Source organism: Triturus cristatus, chromosome 1_1 (assembly GCF_964204655.1).
Source record: "Triturus cristatus chromosome 1_1, aTriCri1.1, whole genome shotgun sequence".
NCBI classification, from domain to species: Eukaryota; Metazoa; Chordata; class Amphibia; order Caudata; family Salamandridae; genus Triturus; species Triturus cristatus.
Window position 1 is genome coordinate 916,757,185 of NC_140579.1, and position 19,573 is coordinate 916,776,757.

Genomic DNA, 19,573 nt, shown 5'->3' on the forward strand with positions numbered 1-19,573 from the left:
GAAGCATACAGGCCAGAAGCCAAGGGGGAGTATAGGGTGGGGAGGGGAAAAAAAAGGGCAAGAGAGGATGGCGTGGGGAACCAAAACTGAGTGCAAAGTTGGGAAGCAGGAGCAACAAGCAATACAACAACATGGAGTGGTTGGGGGAGAAGCACACAGGTGACAAAGCAACAGAGGGAAGTACACAAAGGTGAGCATAACCAGAAGGGGATAAGAAGAAGTACACGGACAACAGAGAGCAACATAGAGTGGCAAGGGGAAATAAGTACACAAAGGTGCATAGATGCAACACACAGGAAGAAGCAACATCCAAAACTACCAGGTAAACTGGGTATAGTCAATTCTGTTGATCAGGTCCTAACGTTTTAATAAGAACTAGGATCAAAAAATGAAAATTAAATCCCATGGTTACAAGGGGACAACATGGTAAAATAAATTTTTCATTATATGAACCACTCTAATCTAGAACATTAGTGCAAATGTTTGAACTGAATTGCATTCACTGCATCTCCCATTATACACTAGCTTATTGAATAAATGCTTCAGACAGGAATGCAGCAACGCACCTGACACCATACTAACCTGGCTCAATGACTTGAACCTTGACAGCTTTGAACTCAACCTTTCAACAAATGCCAAGTTACTTTGATTCACCCTGCACACCAACCACATCCTCAAGGAACACATTTCCCCAAAAGGTGGCCTGGTTCTAGCTCTCTCTTCCGAAAAAAGGGAAACTGTTTCATCCTGAAAGCAACTTCAAAACTGCTGTTGAAGACTTCTTAATCTTGCATGAATATGGTGACGCCCTGCTCCATGGCCTCCTGGACTCCCCCACTGGCACCCTTTAAGAGCATCCTACACACCATAGCACATCTCACTCAGGGCCTGAAGAAATATGGTCACATCACTTTCATCCTAATGGAATTACATTGGGCCCCATTGCTGGCCTGCACCATCTTCAAAACAAGCAGTGTCTTTTACAAAGCCATCACAACAAGCACTCCCGCTTATTTTGCAGACAAGCTCACTATCTCTGGAGGTTTTTAGTACATGCACAGCCAGGATACCGCCAGACTGCAAAATAAGGAATGTAAATAGGAAAAGGCACAAGACATTATGCCTTTCCCATGTATACACCCAGGATTTGGAACAACATCCCTATATCCTTCAGAACCGCACCACCGCTGCTTCAATTTTGGAAAGAGTTGAAGACTCACCTCTTTACGAAACACTACATCACACTGCTTTAACTGTTCACAACCCAGCTGTCTCTCCTATGAGTGGTTGACTTTGCTCCTGACTTAGATCTTGGCGGCGGGGAATACTCTGTCACAAACATGACGGATATCCCATCTCCCGTATTACGATCCCATTACATGCTATTGAGATCATAATACGGAGGATGGAGTATCCATCATGTTTTTAATGGAACATTCCATCCTCCGAGATCTAAATCAGGCCCTCTATGCTTGTCATCGACCCTGTACATTAACATATACGTGCATATAAATACATACATAGCCAACAAAAAATGAAGAATGCTGGAAACCTTAGAGGGAAGGCAATGAATTTTAAATGACCCCTTTCCTAGCTCATCCTACCCCTTCCCAAATCCAGCCTGAGTTTTATATTTCTCTAGATTTATTTTTACCTAATTCATAGCTCATATATTTAAACTGATGATATTTCATACCTTTATGGACGTTCTCACTTTGGGATGTTTTCTCTCTCTCTTACTTAAAAAGTCACTATTGGGTCGATTACAAGTCAAGTGAAGTGTTAGCCACAGGGAGATACCACCCCATCTGATTCCAAGCTTTACCAGGTGCACAAATGCACTCAGTAAAACCACATTTCCATGCATGTTTCATTCCTGCTCAAAGCAGAGCAAAATGGGTTGGGAACAGGCCCAGAATCATCACTTATCTGCAAGTGAAAAATGGATTGATAATTACAGTCCATGCGTTTAGTTGCTATTCGGGGCCTAAGAACGGGGGAGAAATAAACGAGCCAGAAATGGTCATTCTGGTCCAGTATTTCTGAACTCCCTGGACCACACTACTCGTAATCAGGACTTCAATATGCAGTTCCGTTTGATAATACATCTCCTCCTTAACTCTCTAATCTCCCTCTTGGGTGTTTGCAAATGTTAGATGTAAGGTGCCTCTTCTCCTTAAAAAATCACTCAAAGGTCCCCATCTGAACCACCTTACATATTTCCAATGCCATTCTTGTAGTTCTCGCCCTGATTCAGCCCTTTCACTCCCTGCTTGCTCTAATCTTTCTACTTCCTATGCGCAGTCATCCAGTTCCATACACTTCACAGGTTTTCACCTCATCCTATCGCACTCCTCAACATCCCATGTTGTCTTCTGTCATGTCGCTCAATGATCTCCACCTTATATGTTCAGGTTCCCTGTCTGGTCATTTTTTCCTTCCCCAAATATCTCCATTTTCATTGCGAATTGTAGATGATGTCAGCAGCTTATAAAAACGCAATACAGTAAATATTAGTGTTCACCTTGTGGAGGGCTCTATGAGACATTAAAGCCTTTCCCTTTGCACAAGTCATGAAAAATCAGTAGTTCATTAACTAAAAATATAAGAAAGTGCATAGTAAAATGAGCCATTCCATTTGAATCGAACACTTTGCTTAATTATTGCTATTATAAAACTGCAGGGGGATCAAATCTGTGTTCAGACACAGCCTTTGTTTGAACACCTCAGCCCTATCCTTGTTGCCATCAGTGTCTCAAGTCAATGTCATCCTATGCGGCCTCCCAGGAACCCCAGGAAGGTTTGTTGTTAGGCGCAAGCCCCATCCCCCAGTGTGGGAAGTTGCCAGACTTCTGGGATTAAGAGCACACAGGTCTCTTGAGATGCTAATGGCCCTTTTGTTATTAGCAAGGATGCATTTGCATCTCGTGCCTGTCCTGCCTTGAGGTTCCTATGAAGGCAGGACTGATTGTGCGCCAACACTAGGGAGAGAGTAGGACAGTACCATACCTTAGTAGATTTGGTGCTTTCCTACGCTATCCTTCTTATGCCATGCAATGCAGCGCAGCAACTTTGGGTGTTGTGCTGCGTTGTGACAGTTTTGTAAATCTGGGCCTGTTTGTATCTATGTGCATAACAATCCTTTTTAGGTCTCGGCTAGCGATGGCTGCGCTTGCGCAGTCTCGCTCGCGAGACATAATGACTTGGGTGAAGAGGGGCTTGAACCCGCCCCTCTTCTTCCCTGTTCTCCATTGGCTGGCCTAGTAAATGCTGGCCAGCCATTGGAGAAGAGGTCCCGTCACTCCGATCCTGCCCCGTCCTTTTCGGATCGGGGGGCGTGTTTTTTGTGAGAAGTCTCAGGGAGGAGACAACAGCAAAACACGCCCCCCAATCCGAAAAGGACACTCCCTTTCTCCGAGGCATTTTCTGCTGTGCCTCGGAGAAAGGCGGTGGTGTCTTCCGGTGCCCTCGTCGTGTTTTAAAGTCTTCCACAGAGTATCCCAAAGTTTTCTTTTTTCCAACTCTTCATTCTGATTGGACTGTGTCACTAAGTTAGTTTTCTATAATCTTGTTGATTTCGCAAACAGCTTGCTAGCTGCCTCTCTCCTTTTAACCACCTTTGTGTTGCCATGATCGAGTGACTACGCCGGGAAGCGATATGGTGCTAACGTCCAGCGGTAGCACAGCGGTCCCAGAGCGGCTGCTCCGGCGTGATTTGGAGCGGCAGCAGGAGGCGGAGAGGCGACGGCAGGAGAAGGAGCGTCGGACTGTGGATGAAGAGAAGCGAGACTTCTTTCAAGCTTCCTTCGGGCCCGAGCGTGATGCTCTAGAGCAGTTACTACAGTCAGGAGATGATCCAGGGAAGGAGCCGTGGGAAGCCGAGCTGCAGGATGCTGGGGTCCGACTTCAGGCTCTTCAGAAGCTGGTGAATGACAGCCTGCGCTTCCTACCTTCTTATGACGTGAAGCAGGCGCAGGATGCGCTGCAGCGACTGCATGTGGCTCTGGTTGATCGCAGAGAGCAACTGCAGCCCAAAAAGAAATTCGCCTTCAAGTCCCGTGAGCGTAAAGAGACCCCGTCGGCGCCCGCTCCTGCTCAACTGGAACCCATCACCGCCCCTGCCCCGTTGCCGGAGCCAGAACACACCTGTGGCTTCCGCGGCCTCGAGGGCCAGAGCTTGGCATTGAGTGGGGAAGAGCTATGCGGGCGGGACGTGCAGTTAGCAAATCTGCGGGATTGCCGGGTACAATTGCAGGGAAGCCCTGGTACCTTGCACATGCGAGGGCTGCGCGGTTGCACAGTTCTCTGTGGACCAGTTTCTAGCTCCGTGTTTATGGATGAGTGCCACAACTGCGAAATGACCTTTCCCTGTCAGCAACTACGGGTGCACCGCAGCACGGACACCCGCATCTACCTGCATGTCACGTGCCGGGCCATCATCGAAGACAGCCGCAGCCTGGGCTTTGCGCCACTCACTTGGAACTACGCAGGCATGACCGAGGACTACCTTCGCGCTGGCCTGGATCGCTCCCGCAATCACTGGAGTCAGGTGGATGACTTCGACTGGCTGGCCCGGGATGCAGCGTCGCCCAACTGGGGCATCGTGCCCGAGGAAGAGCGGCGGGTGCAGTGGGATTGAAGTAGTGAGCCAGTAGGACACAGGGGTCCGATTCATGACTTCGAAGCTGTTTACACATTCACCAAAGCAAACCCTCAAGCCTGGCTTTTTGTACGGAAGCAACAAGTTACTAGGGCGTGATTTTTACTTCTCTCTGATCTGCCCGAGGGCCACTGAAATGTGATGTACTATTAACAACTGTTGGCAAAACCCCAAACTCATTGACTGTCGTTAAATATAACTGACTTACGTTCTCTGCTTCAGCGTACCTGTCTGTCCTCCTTTGCACATTTGCAAGCATTGCACTTATAAAAACCAAACTCTCCTTGCGATTTTTTTTATTTTTATTTTTATTTTTTTTTAAAAAAAGAAAGAAAAAAAAATGATCGAGTTCTGGTTCTGTTTGTACACGGACTCGCAGCTCCTGCTGCACATGCTTCAATTCCTGCTGTGACTAAAATGGTGTTAATCCTTAGTCACGTCAAACTCGGTAACGCCCCCTGATTCAGTAAAAACTTGTGTTTACTAGCAACGGACTTCAAAATACAGTTGTATTCTGGGAGAAGAAATGAGCCACCTCCGAACGGAAATCGTACTAAGCGCTCGCCCCTATTAACTGAATCTCCGTCAAATAATTAGTGTATTTTTTGATCCGTTCAATAAGAATCAGAAAGAACGTGCTGTTTTTTTGTGGAACATCTTCATGGGCCTGTGTTTTGTAGTATTCTAAAATATACATGTAGTTGCGTTAAAAAATATACCACAAATAATAGGAGTATGAAACAAGTTTGATATGGGTTAACATCCCTAAGGCTCCGAAAAATCATGTCGTCACAGTACAACTTCAAAATGGCCCCTTTATTTGCACATTTTATTAGTCCTCTGTCGGCTTCGACGTCACTCGTGCCACCATTTTCTTGTGTTTCAGTCACAGAGGCTTCAGGTACACGAACAGCTTGAGCTGGAGTACGCGGGCTGAATTATGTTGTCAGCCGCTCAGCTACTCGACGAGTTGATGGGCAGGGACCGTAACCTGGCTCCTGACGAGAAGAGTTGTAACGTTCGCTGGGATCACGAGACTGTGAGTGCTGCCACTTTTAGCTATGCCAGACCTCCTTCCCTGGACCCCAGGCTTTGCAGGGCCAATAGAGGGTTACATGGAAACCTACTGGGAGAAGTAGATGCATATATAGAAAACACAGCCTACAGTGAGCTATTTTGTTCATTGCCATGTGCTAGTCAACTACTTTGCTTTCTTTTGATATTCGCTGGCGTTGAATGCCGGTTCAAATTCACGCTCTTGGCTTACCCTTTAGCGTTTTTTTTTTCCAGGAGTCGCCTAGATAGCTGTCTCTTTAAGACCGTTTTGCCGGGTGTTTTGGGCCATGTGGGCTGGAGTGGTGGAATCTCTTGTAGGTTGTGTCGCAAGAGAAGTAAGTGACAGTGTGGGTTGGTGAAAGGTCCTTTGATGGATCGTGGGGACTTGACTTTAACTGTGCAGCAGTTTGACAACAGTACGTGAAAGCCATGTCTTTTTGAACCCAGGCCATTGTCTAGCCAATCTACAGTGGCCCTGCAACTGAAAGCTTGCATACCCTTTCCATAGAAAGCATTTTCAGTACTTCAACAAAAATAGAACATTAGGAAAGACTAGTCTCAATTTTCTTCTCTTCTGTTGTGATGCTTAAATTCAAGATTACAGGTAATGCTCCTGATGATTTCTTTAATCACTGGCAGTCTCTCGTTCCAGCGTGCACGCATGCATTCAGAAGGTTTCCCTCCTGGAAGACTGGCTGCATTGTCTGGACTACCAGCGCAGATCCCGATATTGCACACACCCTGAGCGCCTTTAAACATACGATCCTTCACTCCCACAATTACCCGTTAGGCTTCCTTAATCACAGACGTCAGTTTCATTTTTGATTACGACTTGAGATTCTTTCAACTTATTTTACACATCTCTACATAAATTACACCCTCAAACTGGGGGGGGGGGGGTCCGGTTTCATCTAACTAACATTTACATAGTTGTATTCACTGTTCTAGCTTAGAAAAACGTCAGGTGTCTGTTTTGAGTTGTACAGTGTTTTGTTTTCGGACTTTGTTTTGAATTGTTTTGTTATGTTAGGGTGCCATCGTGGCGTGTGACATTGGGTTACCGACTCATATTTGAAGCTTTTCCTGCTGAAGTTTTAGTGTTTTACGAAGTGAGGCAGGGATTCCAGGCCTGATGGTCAATATTGGTGCATCATACTTTATAGTTTTTCTAACGCTTCTTTTTTGTGCTTATTTAATAAAACACTGCACATCTATAGAAATACTTTGAAATCATTGACATCGTTATACAAAATCAACGTAGGTGCCTTAACCATGTATGTAATGCTTTCCTAGAAACATTGATCGAGTATCGCCTATTCTCATTTTAATCTCTCATACACAAGCACTATGTTGAATATCTTGGACATGTTTTATTAAATGTGCAGAAGCGCGATAAACACCGGGATTGCACTAAAGTATGTTTCGCAACTTGAAGTCTTTCTTCATATCTTATCGCTTCACCAGTTGTTTCTGACCTGCAGAGGATATAACACCTAGTGGGGACTCGTTTATTTCACATACACTATACAGTTCTTGCCTGTGTGCTCTTTAGATCTTGCCCAGAAGTACCCGTGGTCTACTTTCGGTTTTGGAGAGTTCAGAAAAGTGCATGCATTTGCCAAACAAAACTAACCCGCTTGCATTTGTTTTGTTACTACCTCTCTAGGGTTGTTTCTGCAGAAATTCTCTCCCTGCAACTCATTGTAGCAGCAGGTTATGAATGATTTAGCATGCCCTGTGTTAATTATTGGAGGTTGCCAATGAAGCGCCCGCTAAGTACTTCCGAAGTCTCAGGAGAGAGCCTTTGGGCTGCATAAACGTCATTGATTTATTTTACTGTTGTTCTTTCTACAGGTGCACACTTAAAGTATGGTGTGTCCTAGTAGTGCTAGCAGTCACTACTGCGGTTTCTCTAGTTGTTCATGATTTACATTGGGTTTTTACAGATTCTCTACTCAATTATTAGGTCGAGGGACCGTTCGGTCTGCCGAAGGCAGAACCGGAAGTCCGGAGATCTTGTGTTTCTTAGAGTGGCTATTTAGCCCGCCTCTCTTTTTGGCTCTCCTCCATTGGCTGGCTTCCTAAACGGAGGCCAGCCATTGGAGGAGAGAGCCGTTCCTCCAAATAGGCTCCGTCTTTTTTAGATTCAGGGGCGTGTTCCGTGCTGTTCTTTCCACTTTTTAGCCACGCCCTTTTTAGAACAGCAGGAACACGCCCTCGAAGCCGAAAACACGCCCCCGAATCGGAAAACGCCGCTGCGTTTCTCCGAGGCATTTCTGCTTCGCCTCGGAGAAAGGCAGTTGTCTCTCTCTGATTCTGTCGTGTTTCTTGTTTTGTTGTACAACCAGTTCTCCAGATTGGTGTCCCGCATTGTTGGAAGCGTGGTATAGATGCAACCCTGCAACAAACGACCCTAAACGAGATTGTTGCAACTCCAAATGAGCATTCTGCAACGCACATTATCTACCTCTGAACGGCTTTGGCAGAGTAATGGCCATTAAATTGCACCGCTAATGACAGTAAACTAGGCTAGGCAGGGCACAGGAGAAGGGACAGCAGGAGCCCCAGACCATTTTCCCAGGGTGCTTTTCACTGCTGAAACACCCCCGAGGACGGCCCCGCCTCCCCCTGTCACATGGATTAGGCCTAGTTTCGGGGCCTACACAGTTCCTTTGTGGGTCAGCTCATGAATGGAGGCGGAGGGGGGAACGGAGGCGTAGGGGCCTACCCGGCTCACCCCCCACTCTGGAAGGACTTCTGGCCGGTCTGTCTGTCTGTCCAGCTGCCCCGCTTCCAAGCTCAGCGTGTCAGGGCGATTATTCCGCCGCCTCAGACATTTTCTGCTTGTTTAAAATCGGATTGGCTGTTAGCGGGGTTAGCGGTGCCAACAAGCAACAGCCATCAGTTTTCCTTGAACGCGCCACAAAAAAAATAGGTTAATGCAGGGCAGGGGTTTGTTAGCGAGTGTGTTAAATCGAGGGAGGGCGGGTGGCGAAGAGCAGCCAGGCTACAAACGCCAGCAGCAGAGGTGTGGGAACCCTGTGTATGTCAGACATCCATACAGGAGGGCGGCGGAAGGGGTCCGCCGTCACAGCGATTACCGAGGCGGAAGTACAAATGCAGCCAAAACACTGGCCGCGCCATTTTTGATGCGTGCGCACTTTATACTTCTGCACTGCGAGGTCTCAACGGCTTACAAAATTTCTGAAACTCAGTAAAACATGTATTTTGTTGCTCGTATACAAAGTATCATTACATCCTTTTGGGCTATTTTACCCTGGGACAACACGGTGTTGAAAAGTTTGTCTGCATGGTGACGTCCATACAATGGATTGTGCTGGCCTGTTTTACTTATTGCACAAAGATTTTGCCAACGACAACAATGTAGCACAACAATCATTTTGCTCTTTTTTTCTGGACAAAAGATTCTAACTACACATAGTCGAATCCAAAACATCGACCACCACTATAAATTAAGGCTCGGGCTATAAGTGGGCCACTCTGTCCAGGTCTCAGACCTGCTAGTAATTAACAAGCACTTACAATGCAACGGTCTCGGCATTGTTAAAGTTAGAGCTATTGGCATTGCTCATGACATTCTTTTTGTTTATGTTTTTGTTTTTAAAACATGTAAAGAAACGGCATTGTTATTTACAATGTCAATAGCTTAATCAGTGTGTGTGTAGGTGGCTCTGTGTGTGGGTGCAAATGCAATAGGTCTCGCATTTGAGAGTGCTTAAGCTAAACCAGATTGGTCGCACACTGCTACACCTACCAGGCGTGTTCCCCCAATGAAAATGGTCCCTGAAGGTCAGCGTCGGAGGATACACCTATGCTCGAGTGTGAATGCAAGTATGCGTGGCGTGTGCCATCCCTGGACACGTGTTTCGAGGTAGTTGCCTCTCGTCAGCAGGGAGTAGGAAAATGTGTGGGGTTGCTGTGTAAGCTGCTAAAATCGTATCAGGTCTAGTACCTCTCGTAGCGCGCAGGTGCGTAACCATGAGTCCGTCGACTCCACCGGCTCAAGGGAGCCTGAATATAAAGCTAAACCAGATTGGTCGCACACTGCTACACCTACCAGGCGTGTTCCCCCAATGAAAATGGTCCCTGAAGGTCAGCGTCGGCGGATACACCTATGCTCGAGTGTGAATGCAAGTATGCGTGGCGTGTGCCATCCCTGGACACGTGTTTCGAGGTAGTTGCCTCTCGTCAGCAGGGAGTAGGAAAATGTGTGGGGTTGCTGTGTAAGCTGCTAAAATCGTATCAGGTCTAGTACCTCTCGTAGCGCGCAGGTGCGTAACCATGAGTCCGTCGACTCCACCGGCTCAAGGGAGCCTGAATATAAAGCTAAACCAGATTGGTCGCACACTGCTACACCTACCAGGCGTGTTTCCCCCAATGAAAATGGTCCCTGAAGGTCAGCGTCGGCGGATACACCTATGCTCGAGTGTGAATGCAAGTATGCGTGGCGTGTGCCATCCCTGGACACGTGTTTCGAGGTAGTTGCCTCTCGTCAGCAGGGAGTAGGAAAATGTGTGGGGTTGCTGTGTAAGCTGCTAAAATCGTATCAGGTCTAGTACCTCTCGTAGCGCGCAGGTGCGTAACCATGAGTCCGTCGACTCCACCGGCTCAAGGGAGCCTGAATATAAAGCTAAACCAGATTGGTCGCACACTGCTACACCTACCAGGCGTGTTCCCCCAATGAAAATGGTCCCTGAAGGTCAGCGTCGGCGGATACACCTATGCTCGAGTGTGAATGCAAGTATGCGTGGCGTGTGCCATCCCTGGACACGTGTTTCGAGGTAGTTGCCTCTCGTCAGCAGGGAGTAGGAAAATGTGTGGGGTTGCTGTGTAAGCTGCTAAAATCGTATCAGGTCTAGTACCTCTCGTAGCGCGCAGGTGCGTAACCATGAGTCCGTCGACTCCACCGGCTCAAGGGAGCCTGAATATAAAGCTAAACCAGATTGGTCGCACACTGCTACACCTACCAGGCGTGTTCCCCCAATGAAAATGGTCCCTGAAGGTCAGCGTCGGCGGATACACCTATGCTCGAGTGTGAATGCAAGTATGCGTGGCGTGTGCCATCCCTGGACACGTGTTTCGAGGTAGTTGCCTCTCGTCAGCAGGGAGTAGGAAAATGTGTGGGGTTGCTGTGTAAGCTGCTAAAATCGTATCAGGTCTAGTACCTCTCGTAGCGCGCAGGTGCGTAACCATGAGTCCGTCGACTCCACCGGCTCAAGGGAGCCTGAATATAAAGCTAAACCAGATTGGTCGCACACTGCTACACCTACCAGGCGTGTTCCCCCAATGAAAATGGTCCCTGAAGGTCAGCGTCGGCGGATACACCTATGCTCGAGTGTGAATGCAAGTATGCGTGGCGTGTGCCATCCCTGGACACGTGTTTCGAGGTAGTTGCCTCTCGTCAGCAGGGAGTAGGAAAATGTGTGGGGTTGCTGTGTAAGCTGCTAAAATCGTATCAGGTCTAGTACCTCTCGTAGCGCGCAGGTGCGTAACCATGAGTCCGTCGACTCCACCGGCTCAAGGGAGCCTGAATATAAAGCTAAACCAGATTGGTCGCACACTGCTACACCTACCAGGCGTGTTCCCCCAATGAAAATGGTCCCTGAAGGTCAGCGTCGGCGGATACACCTATGCTCGAGTGTGAATGCAAGTATGCGTGGCGTGTGCCATCCCTGGACACGTGTTTCGAGGTAGTTGCCTCTCGTCAGCAGGGAGTAGGAAAATGTGTGGGGTTGCTGTGTAAGCTGCTAAAATCGTATCAGGTCTAGTACCTCTCGTAGCGCGCAGGTGCGTAACCATGAGTCCGTCGACTCCACCGGCTCAAGGGAGCCTGAATATAAAGCTAAACCAGATTGGTCGCACACTGCTACACCTACCAGGCGTGTTCCCCCAATGAAAATGGTCCCTGAAGGTCAGCGTCGGCGGATACACCTATGCTCGAGTGTGAATGCAAGTATGCGTGGCGTGTGCCATCCCTGGACACGTGTTTCGAGGTAGTTGCATCTCGTCAGCAGGGAGTAGGAAAATGTGTGGGGTTGCTGTGTAAGCTGCTAAAATCGTATCAGGTCTAGTACCTCTCGTAGCGCGCAGGTGCGTAACCATGAGTCCGTCGACTCCACCGGCTCAAGGGAGCCTGAATATAAAGCTAAACCAGATTGGTCGCACACTGCTACACCTACCAGGCGTGTTCCCCCAATGAAAATGGTCCCTGAAGGTCAGCGTCGGCGGATACACCTATGCTCGAGTGTGAATGCAAGTATGCGTGGCGTGTGCCATCCCTGGACACGTGTTTCGAGGTAGTTGCCTCTCGTCAGCAGGGAGTAGGAAAATGTGTGGGGTTGCTGTGTAAGCTGCTAAAATCGTATCAGGTCTAGTACCTCTCGTAGCGCGCAGGTGCGTAACCATGAGTCCGTCGACTCCACCGGCTCAAGGGAGCCTGAATATAAAGCTAAACCAGATTGGTCGCACACTGCTACACCTACCAGGCGTGTTCCCCCAATGAAAATGGTCCCTGAAGGTCAGCGTCGGCGGATACACCTATGCTCGAGTGTGAATGCAAGTATGCGTGGCGTGTGCCATCCCTGGACACGTGTTTCGAGGTAGTTGCCTCTCGTCAGCAGGGAGTAGGAAAATGTGTGGGGTTGCTGTGTAAGCTGCTAAAATCGTATCAGGTCTAGTACCTCTCGTAGCGCGCAGGTGCGTAACCATGAGTCCGTCGACTCCACCGGCTCAAGGGAGCCTGAATATAAAGCTAAACCAGATTGGTCGCACACTGCTACACCTACCAGGCGTGTTCCCCCAATGAAAATGGTCCCTGAAGGTCAGCGTCGGCGGATACACCTATGCTCGAGTGTGAATGCAAGTATGCGTGGCGTGTGCCATCCCTGGACACGTGTTTCGAGGTAGTTGCCTCTCGTCAGCAGGGAGTAGGAAAATGTGTGGGGTTGCTGTGTAAGCTGCTAAAATCGTATCAGGTCTAGTACCTCTCGTAGCGCGCAGGTGCGTAACCATGAGTCCGTCGACTCCACCGGCTCAAGGGAGCCTGAATATAAAGCTAAACCAGATTGGTCGCACACTGCTACACCTACCAGGCGTGTTCCCCCAATGAAAATGGTCCCTGAAGGTCAGCGTCGGCGGATACACCTATGCTCGAGTGTGAATGCAAGTATGCGTGGCGTGTGCCATCCCTGGACACGTGTTTCGAGGTAGTTGCCTCTCGTCAGCAGGGAGTAGGAAAATGTGTGGGGTTGCTGTGTAAGCTGCTAAAATCGTATCAGGTCTAGTACCTCTCGTGGCGCGCAGGTGCGTAACCATGAGTCCGTCGACTCCACCGGCTCAAGGGAGCCTGAATATAAAGCTAAACCAGATTGGTCGCACACTGCTACACCTACCAGGCGTGTTCCCCCAATGAAAATGGTCCCTGAAGGTCAGCGTTGGCGGATACACCTATGCTCGAGTGTGAATGCAAGTATGCGTGGCGTGTGCCATCCCTGGACACGTGTTTCGAGGTAGTTGCCTCTCGTCAGCAGGGAGTAGGAAAATGTGTGGGGTTGCTGTGTAAGCTGCTAAAATCGACATTGTAAATAACAATGCCGTTTCTTTAAATGTTTTAAAAACAAAAAACATAAACAAAAATAATGTCATGAGCAATGCCAATAGCTCTAACTTTACCAATGCCGAGACCATTGCATTGTAAATGCTTGTTATGCTATGTAGTTTAATGAACTCTGAATCAGAATTTGTGCTGCATTGCAGCAATGCTCCAGAAGCTCTGACACAAATGTTATGTCAATTAAAGTGCGTAGAGCCAGTGTGCAGAAGATAACTGAGAGATGGTTGTATGACGTTACAAAGCATGCCATTACCCCGCATGCCGTTGCAACGCAAATATTTACTCCGACTTGCTGTCGGGATGCGTTGGAAGTTGGAATAGTTGAATTTACTATTCCAACTCCAGTGTATGCAACTGTAGGGAGGGTGTTGGAGTTAAATCTAACACCTTCTATCCCCTGCTACACACCTTTCGCGTTACAACGGTATGCGGGGTAATGGCATGCGTTGTAACACTTGCGGTGTAACAGCTGTTTCCCCTGCACGATACATTGTAGCTACTCAGTGTCTGCACATGCCATAAAAATGTCAAGCTCAGTTTCAGTGGGAATAATAACCATTTGATAGGCACATTTGTGATTAAGGGGATGAGCCAAGTAGCGAATGCTGCCATGACCTAACTTGCAAGTGCTGAACCATCTCACACTGGGAAGGGCGACTAGAATGAAGAATGGGGAAGGCTTGTGATGATGCCTGATAGGAAAGCAGCAATTAAACCTAGTAATGAGTTTTAAGAAATATTGCACTATTATTGTTTTGTTGTTTTTTTCTCAAATATATTATTAAAAGAAAGAAAAGATACATACCCCAATAATATGGCAGACAACCTAACAGGGAAAATAGCCCCACATATACATTAAGGTGAGCATCTATTTATATTCCCTCATCCCACCAGAAGTGTAATAGATGATACCATAACTAAACCACAAGTAGCTTACCAGTCTCAGCTGCACCTAACAAATGGACCTAGACTGAGAGAGAAGGCCCTAAACCTTGTCTGCAAACCTACCCCTAACTGCATCATCAAAAATAACAAACTAAGGCATCCACTAAAATATAAGCCCTTTAGTACCTGCAACGGTTCAATCATCTAGTGAAATTCACTTCTCATTGGCGTTGAGTCATGTCTCCTCATTTCTGATGCTGTGCTAACAACACTGGTGCTAGGCAGTCCATCATGCGCCAGTGGTGGAAAATGACAGGAATGCACTGTATAAGGTTAAATACAGCGCATTCCTGCTCTTTACCTATCAAGCAGTGCAGCGCAGCAAGGTGGCTTGCTGCGTTGCGTGATTTGTTGATCAATGTGCCCCTTAATGAGTGTGTGTAACGCCTCTTGTAACTCATACCACATCAGTATGGAATGCGTGTAATTTGCAGTGTAAGACTGCACTACAGGCTGAGTTAAGCGAATACATTGTGGTGGGCATACTCAGAGCCTATGGAATAATGTCAGCCTCCACGAAATTAAAAAAGCAAATTATGCACACAGATTGGTTTCTCCCTGATTGGGGTACTTCAGACAGGTGAATCTTGGTTCCAGTGGCACAGTGAGCATGGGACATATGTCTGGGCATTCACGTCACACTGAAGTATTCAGACTCAAACAAGGTCATAGAACCGGAGCTCAAGGAGGGAGAAAATGTAGTGTCCATTGTCAAGGCAGTGGGAGCGGGTGGTTTCCCTATTAATTTAATGTAAAATCAATCCCAACAGGCTAGCCTCTCTGTTGTACGCAGTTTTTAAGGAAGCGAAAGATAGTGATTAACTCGCAATGGATTTTAGCTATCACGTTGATATCCAAAACAGGGAAAGACCAACTACTTTGCTCCAGCTACAGACTAATCTCACCAACCAACTCCAATGTGAAGATTTAAGCAAAAGTATTTGCCACTCAATTAAAGAAAGTGATCCCTAGTCTTATCCACTGCTCTCAACTTTGTCCCTGGAAGATTATCTAGGAACTACCTTAGAATGCTCCAACACCTCCTGTTGTAAAGTTGTAATGTCTCAGATGAGAAAAAGGGGCATTCCTTGGATGTTGATAAAGCATTTGACAGGGTTGAATGTGAATATATGAATAGCATTCTCTCCAGAACTGGTATTCCGCCAAACGTTATAGCACAATCTAAGTAGCTGTACACATCTCTAAAGTTAGATTCAAAGGTTATGATTTCTGTCAAATGTCATCCATATTCACTGAGGAATGCACCATAGCTGTCTTGCTTCGCCCCTCATATTCATTCTGACTCTATAACTTCTGGAGGTAGCCTTTAGGAAATCTGAACAACATACTGAAACAGGCAGGGGAGATCAAACTACAGTTGTATGCCATTAACCTTCTTGAAGCCTGAATATTCAGATACATCCTTGAAGACCTGATGACTGACTTTTCTTCCTTCTTGGATTATAATATTAACTGGTTGTAAAGTGAAGCATCCCCTATGGTTTTAGCAAACATGGCAAATGACTATCAGACTCCCACTTACTTCCAAAACCTCAGCAAATGATGTAAAATGAAAGCCTTTCTAACTTTCCTTATCAGAAGACTGTGAACTGTTGGAAGGGTTGTAGTCGCCAGATATAACTACCTCTTTAGGATGCTTACCCTGAAAATCACTGCCACCTATTACAACAGTCTCACAACCTAATAATACATTGTGCGGAACAACTTCCAACCTCTGTTTTAAATGTTTAAGCTATATGCAGCTACAACAGGTGGACTGTGATTGCTGCACATGCTGTCTTACCGAGAGGCCCATTATATTTTGCAGTTGAATCCCCTCATACCCAGTGCTCAGGATCCCAGTTGGCTTCTAATCGAGAAGGGACTATTACAATTGTGTAAGTCTCAGCAACAAGCATCCTGTACACAAAAAGCAAGCCCCACTAGGCACTGATAACCTATGTTAAATGCAAAGTTTCCCACCTCACACTCCATACATAAACACTGAAGATTGACAAGCTGAAAGTTTCAAATGCTATGATTTGCCACATTTAAGGTCTGATTTTTGGTGGCTAATAATTCTTTTGGCCACCTAAAAAAAAAAAAAAAAAGATATTTTATGGCAAAATCATGAACTACGTGATGGTCATATGAAAACATTTCAATCTCTGTGACAGGAATTTCATCTGTCTAGTAGTAAAAGTGGAAATACTTACACCTGACACCGTGCCTGAGGAACCATTCATTGCCCTGTGATTGCACTAAAGAGGAATTCACCAGTCAATTACTTCTTCAAAATTTTGGGGACATTAGAGCAGAACTGTGCCGGGTATGTACAAAACAATCATTCCAGAAACCACCTTCTAAACAAAATGAAACTTGTCTGATAATAGCCTGGCAGGATGGACCAAAAACAACTTTCTTGGTGGACAATTAGTCAGAGATATTGTCATTACATGACCTTGACTTGAGACAGGCCCACTTGAAACTAAACTTCTTCAAAGTAATCCAAGGCTGGCATTGGTTGCCTCAACACCTGCACATTCCTCTCTCTGGCTAGAGATGCCAGCCAATAGACTGTGGCATTGTACCTATTCTATGGTTTTGTACAGCCCTTCACACATACTGGTAAAAAAAAATGGGAATATTCAAAAGAAACAATGACTTAACATGCCAATAGATGTTGCAAAAACGATGTGCTCTTCGCACAGGGAAATCTCATAGCTTTCTGGGAATGGACGTCTGACCCTAAAAGCTATATGTAAATACCTGAGTTGTACACTCAACGATGAGGGGTGTGTGTAAGGTCCATGTCTTTTCTGGGCAAAAATGTACAGACAGTTTCTTGAGCCCTGATAGGATTTGGGGGTCTAGAAGGAAGGTGAGGCCTCAAAGAGTCAAGTCTGTTTATTGAACGAAGCCTATTTCCGGAGGTTCCACCAATGGATTTTGACACTTTCCTAGAGTTACTAACACTGATAAACCTTGGAATGCGTCAAAATGCTACTTCTCACCAGGGGAGGCGTAATGAAGGTAAATATATTTATTTCTCCTTTTTTCTACTTTCGAACGCCTCTCAGGATTGTTTTTGTGCAGGAAGGTGCCCATTCTTGCACAAAAACAATCCTGCTTACAACGCAGACACCCTTGCATGATGGGGCATGGGTGCCTGCGCTGGTGCTAGGCAGTCCATCATGCGCCAGTGCTGGAAAATGACAGGAATGCACTGTATAATGTTAAATACAGAGCATACCTGCTCTTTCCCTATCAAGCAGTGCAGCGCAGCAAGGTGGCTTGCTGCGTTGCGCGATTTGTTGATCAATGTGCCCCTTAATGAGTGTGTGTAACGTCTCTTGTAACTCATACCACATCAGTATGGAATGCGTGTAATTTGCAGTGTAAGACTGCACTACAGGCTGAGTTAAGCGAATACATTGTGGTGGGCATACTCAGAGCCTATGGAATAATGTCAGCCTCCACGAAATTAAAAAAGCAAATTATGCACACAGAAAACCAAAATATGTGTAAACTATGCATCTAAAGTGAAATTATGCATCAGATTCTAAGGCTTTATTTCTAGTATTTTTAACATTTAACATGCATTGATACAAATTCCAATGTTGTAGAAGATGCAGTGGTTTAAGAAACTTAACTACGAGTTCAGTAAGTAATAATCAAATTGTTATTTACCAACAAAAGAGTGGGTATTTTGTGCATGGATGCCCCAGAACACCATTTTATGAATGCTGTTTATTGACGCGCTTACATTTTTTGGGGCAATTTTTATATAGAGCAAAATCGACCCAAAGGTATTAGAGTACTTTATTTGAACACCAATTACATTACACAAGGACGTTTTTTTTTCAAGCACATGGAGATTAAGTGATTTACCCAGAATCACTGGATCTGATGCTGAGACTCGAACCAGGATCTCCAGTTCCAACGTTAGTCGCTCTGGCCATATGCCAGATCCTCCCCATTAAAGGAGCTAGTGTAAAACAAATGTTGAATCAAAGAGAAAATAAAAACACCAAAGCACAAGTGTACTATTAGGATTGCCTTGTTTTTTGTTTTAAACTGGGTTTTCAATATTGGGTGTACCAAGTGTTCACATTATTGGACCTCTGGAAGCACCGCCTTCCATTAGAAAAAAGCCCTGGCAATCCATACAAAAATGTAATTATTATTAACGTGTCTCTATGGAGCACTCGGGCGCTGAATACATCTGAGAGATGTGCCATGTTTTGATGTTATTCTAAAATCTGAGAGCTGTTGAAAAAAGTACTGTATTTACAACAGTGGCAGTGAAATGCCCCTTATTTCAGAACGATGTACGTAATGCAAACATGAATGTCTGTCGATTTAAAACAAAACAAATTCATGACAAGGAAAAACGCGCTTTTCGCACCTTTTCTGAATGGCATTAAAGTATTTCATGTTTTGTTGCATCCTGAAGACGATTAAAGAAAGGCCTTCCTTCCAGACATCAAGTAGATGTAATACTATCTGCCTTGAAACTCAAGGCAGGACTTCTGAACTGCGGGCCAAATTGCAAATGCACGTCTGTGCATAACAAAAGGGTCATTAGCATCGCAAGAGACCCGTGCGGCTGAAAACCCCTGAAGTCTCCTACCTTCCCAGACTGGGGGATGGGGTTGCCCCTAACAACACACCTTCCTACAAAGAAGCGGCATGGGATAGCTCTGATATGCGGCCCTGATTGCAGCAGGTTTGGGGCTGAGGCCCAGGGTTGCAAACAAAGGCAGCCTATGAACAGAAACTCCATCTCCAAATAATTTCACAACTGCAACAATCAAGGAGCATTTTTCAATTTAAATAAAGGGCAAAACTAACTTTGAAGTGCACTTTTTTTATTTGTAATTAAATAGCTGCACATCTGCCATGACTTTGTGCAGTAGGAAAGGGCCTCATATCTCGAGCCCTTCACAAAGTGAACGCTTTGATTTGTGTTTTCTCGAGTTGTTCATTTAATTGAGATGGAGAAATGTGGGAAAGGAGAAAGTGACAGAGCTAGGAAATAAAACATATAAGGGGGAGACCACGGAGAGACATGACATAAGAGAGTGTTTGGGGATTGCTTTATAAAGAGGGATACAAAGTTGAAAGTGTGCGAAACTGTAAGATCAGGGAAATATGTGTAAGGCTTAAGTGCAATTTTAGAGAAGGAAGAGAATTACAGGAATTGCGTGAGAAATATGTAGGGAAGTTCGGATAGATTTGGGGTGATGTGAAATGGGTAAGAGGCACCTTACATCCAA

At 46.0% G+C, this 19,573-nt stretch overlaps 2 protein-coding genes across 2 annotated transcripts in view; both read left to right on the forward strand.

Moving 5' to 3' along the window:
* The window catches only part of PLEKHA6 (pleckstrin homology domain containing A6), a 933,224-nt gene that overhangs the window by 89,694 nt on the left and 823,957 nt on the right, over positions 1–19,573 (forward strand). The gene's annotated exons all lie outside the window — the stretch shown is intronic.
* Positions 3,644–4,639, forward strand: LOC146871281 (tubulin-specific chaperone C-like). The gene has a single exon (XM_085599741.1). The coding sequence runs from the start codon at positions 3,659–3,661 to the stop codon at positions 4,637–4,639; it is 981 nt and encodes a 326-aa protein (XP_085455867.1). The 5' UTR covers positions 3,644–3,658.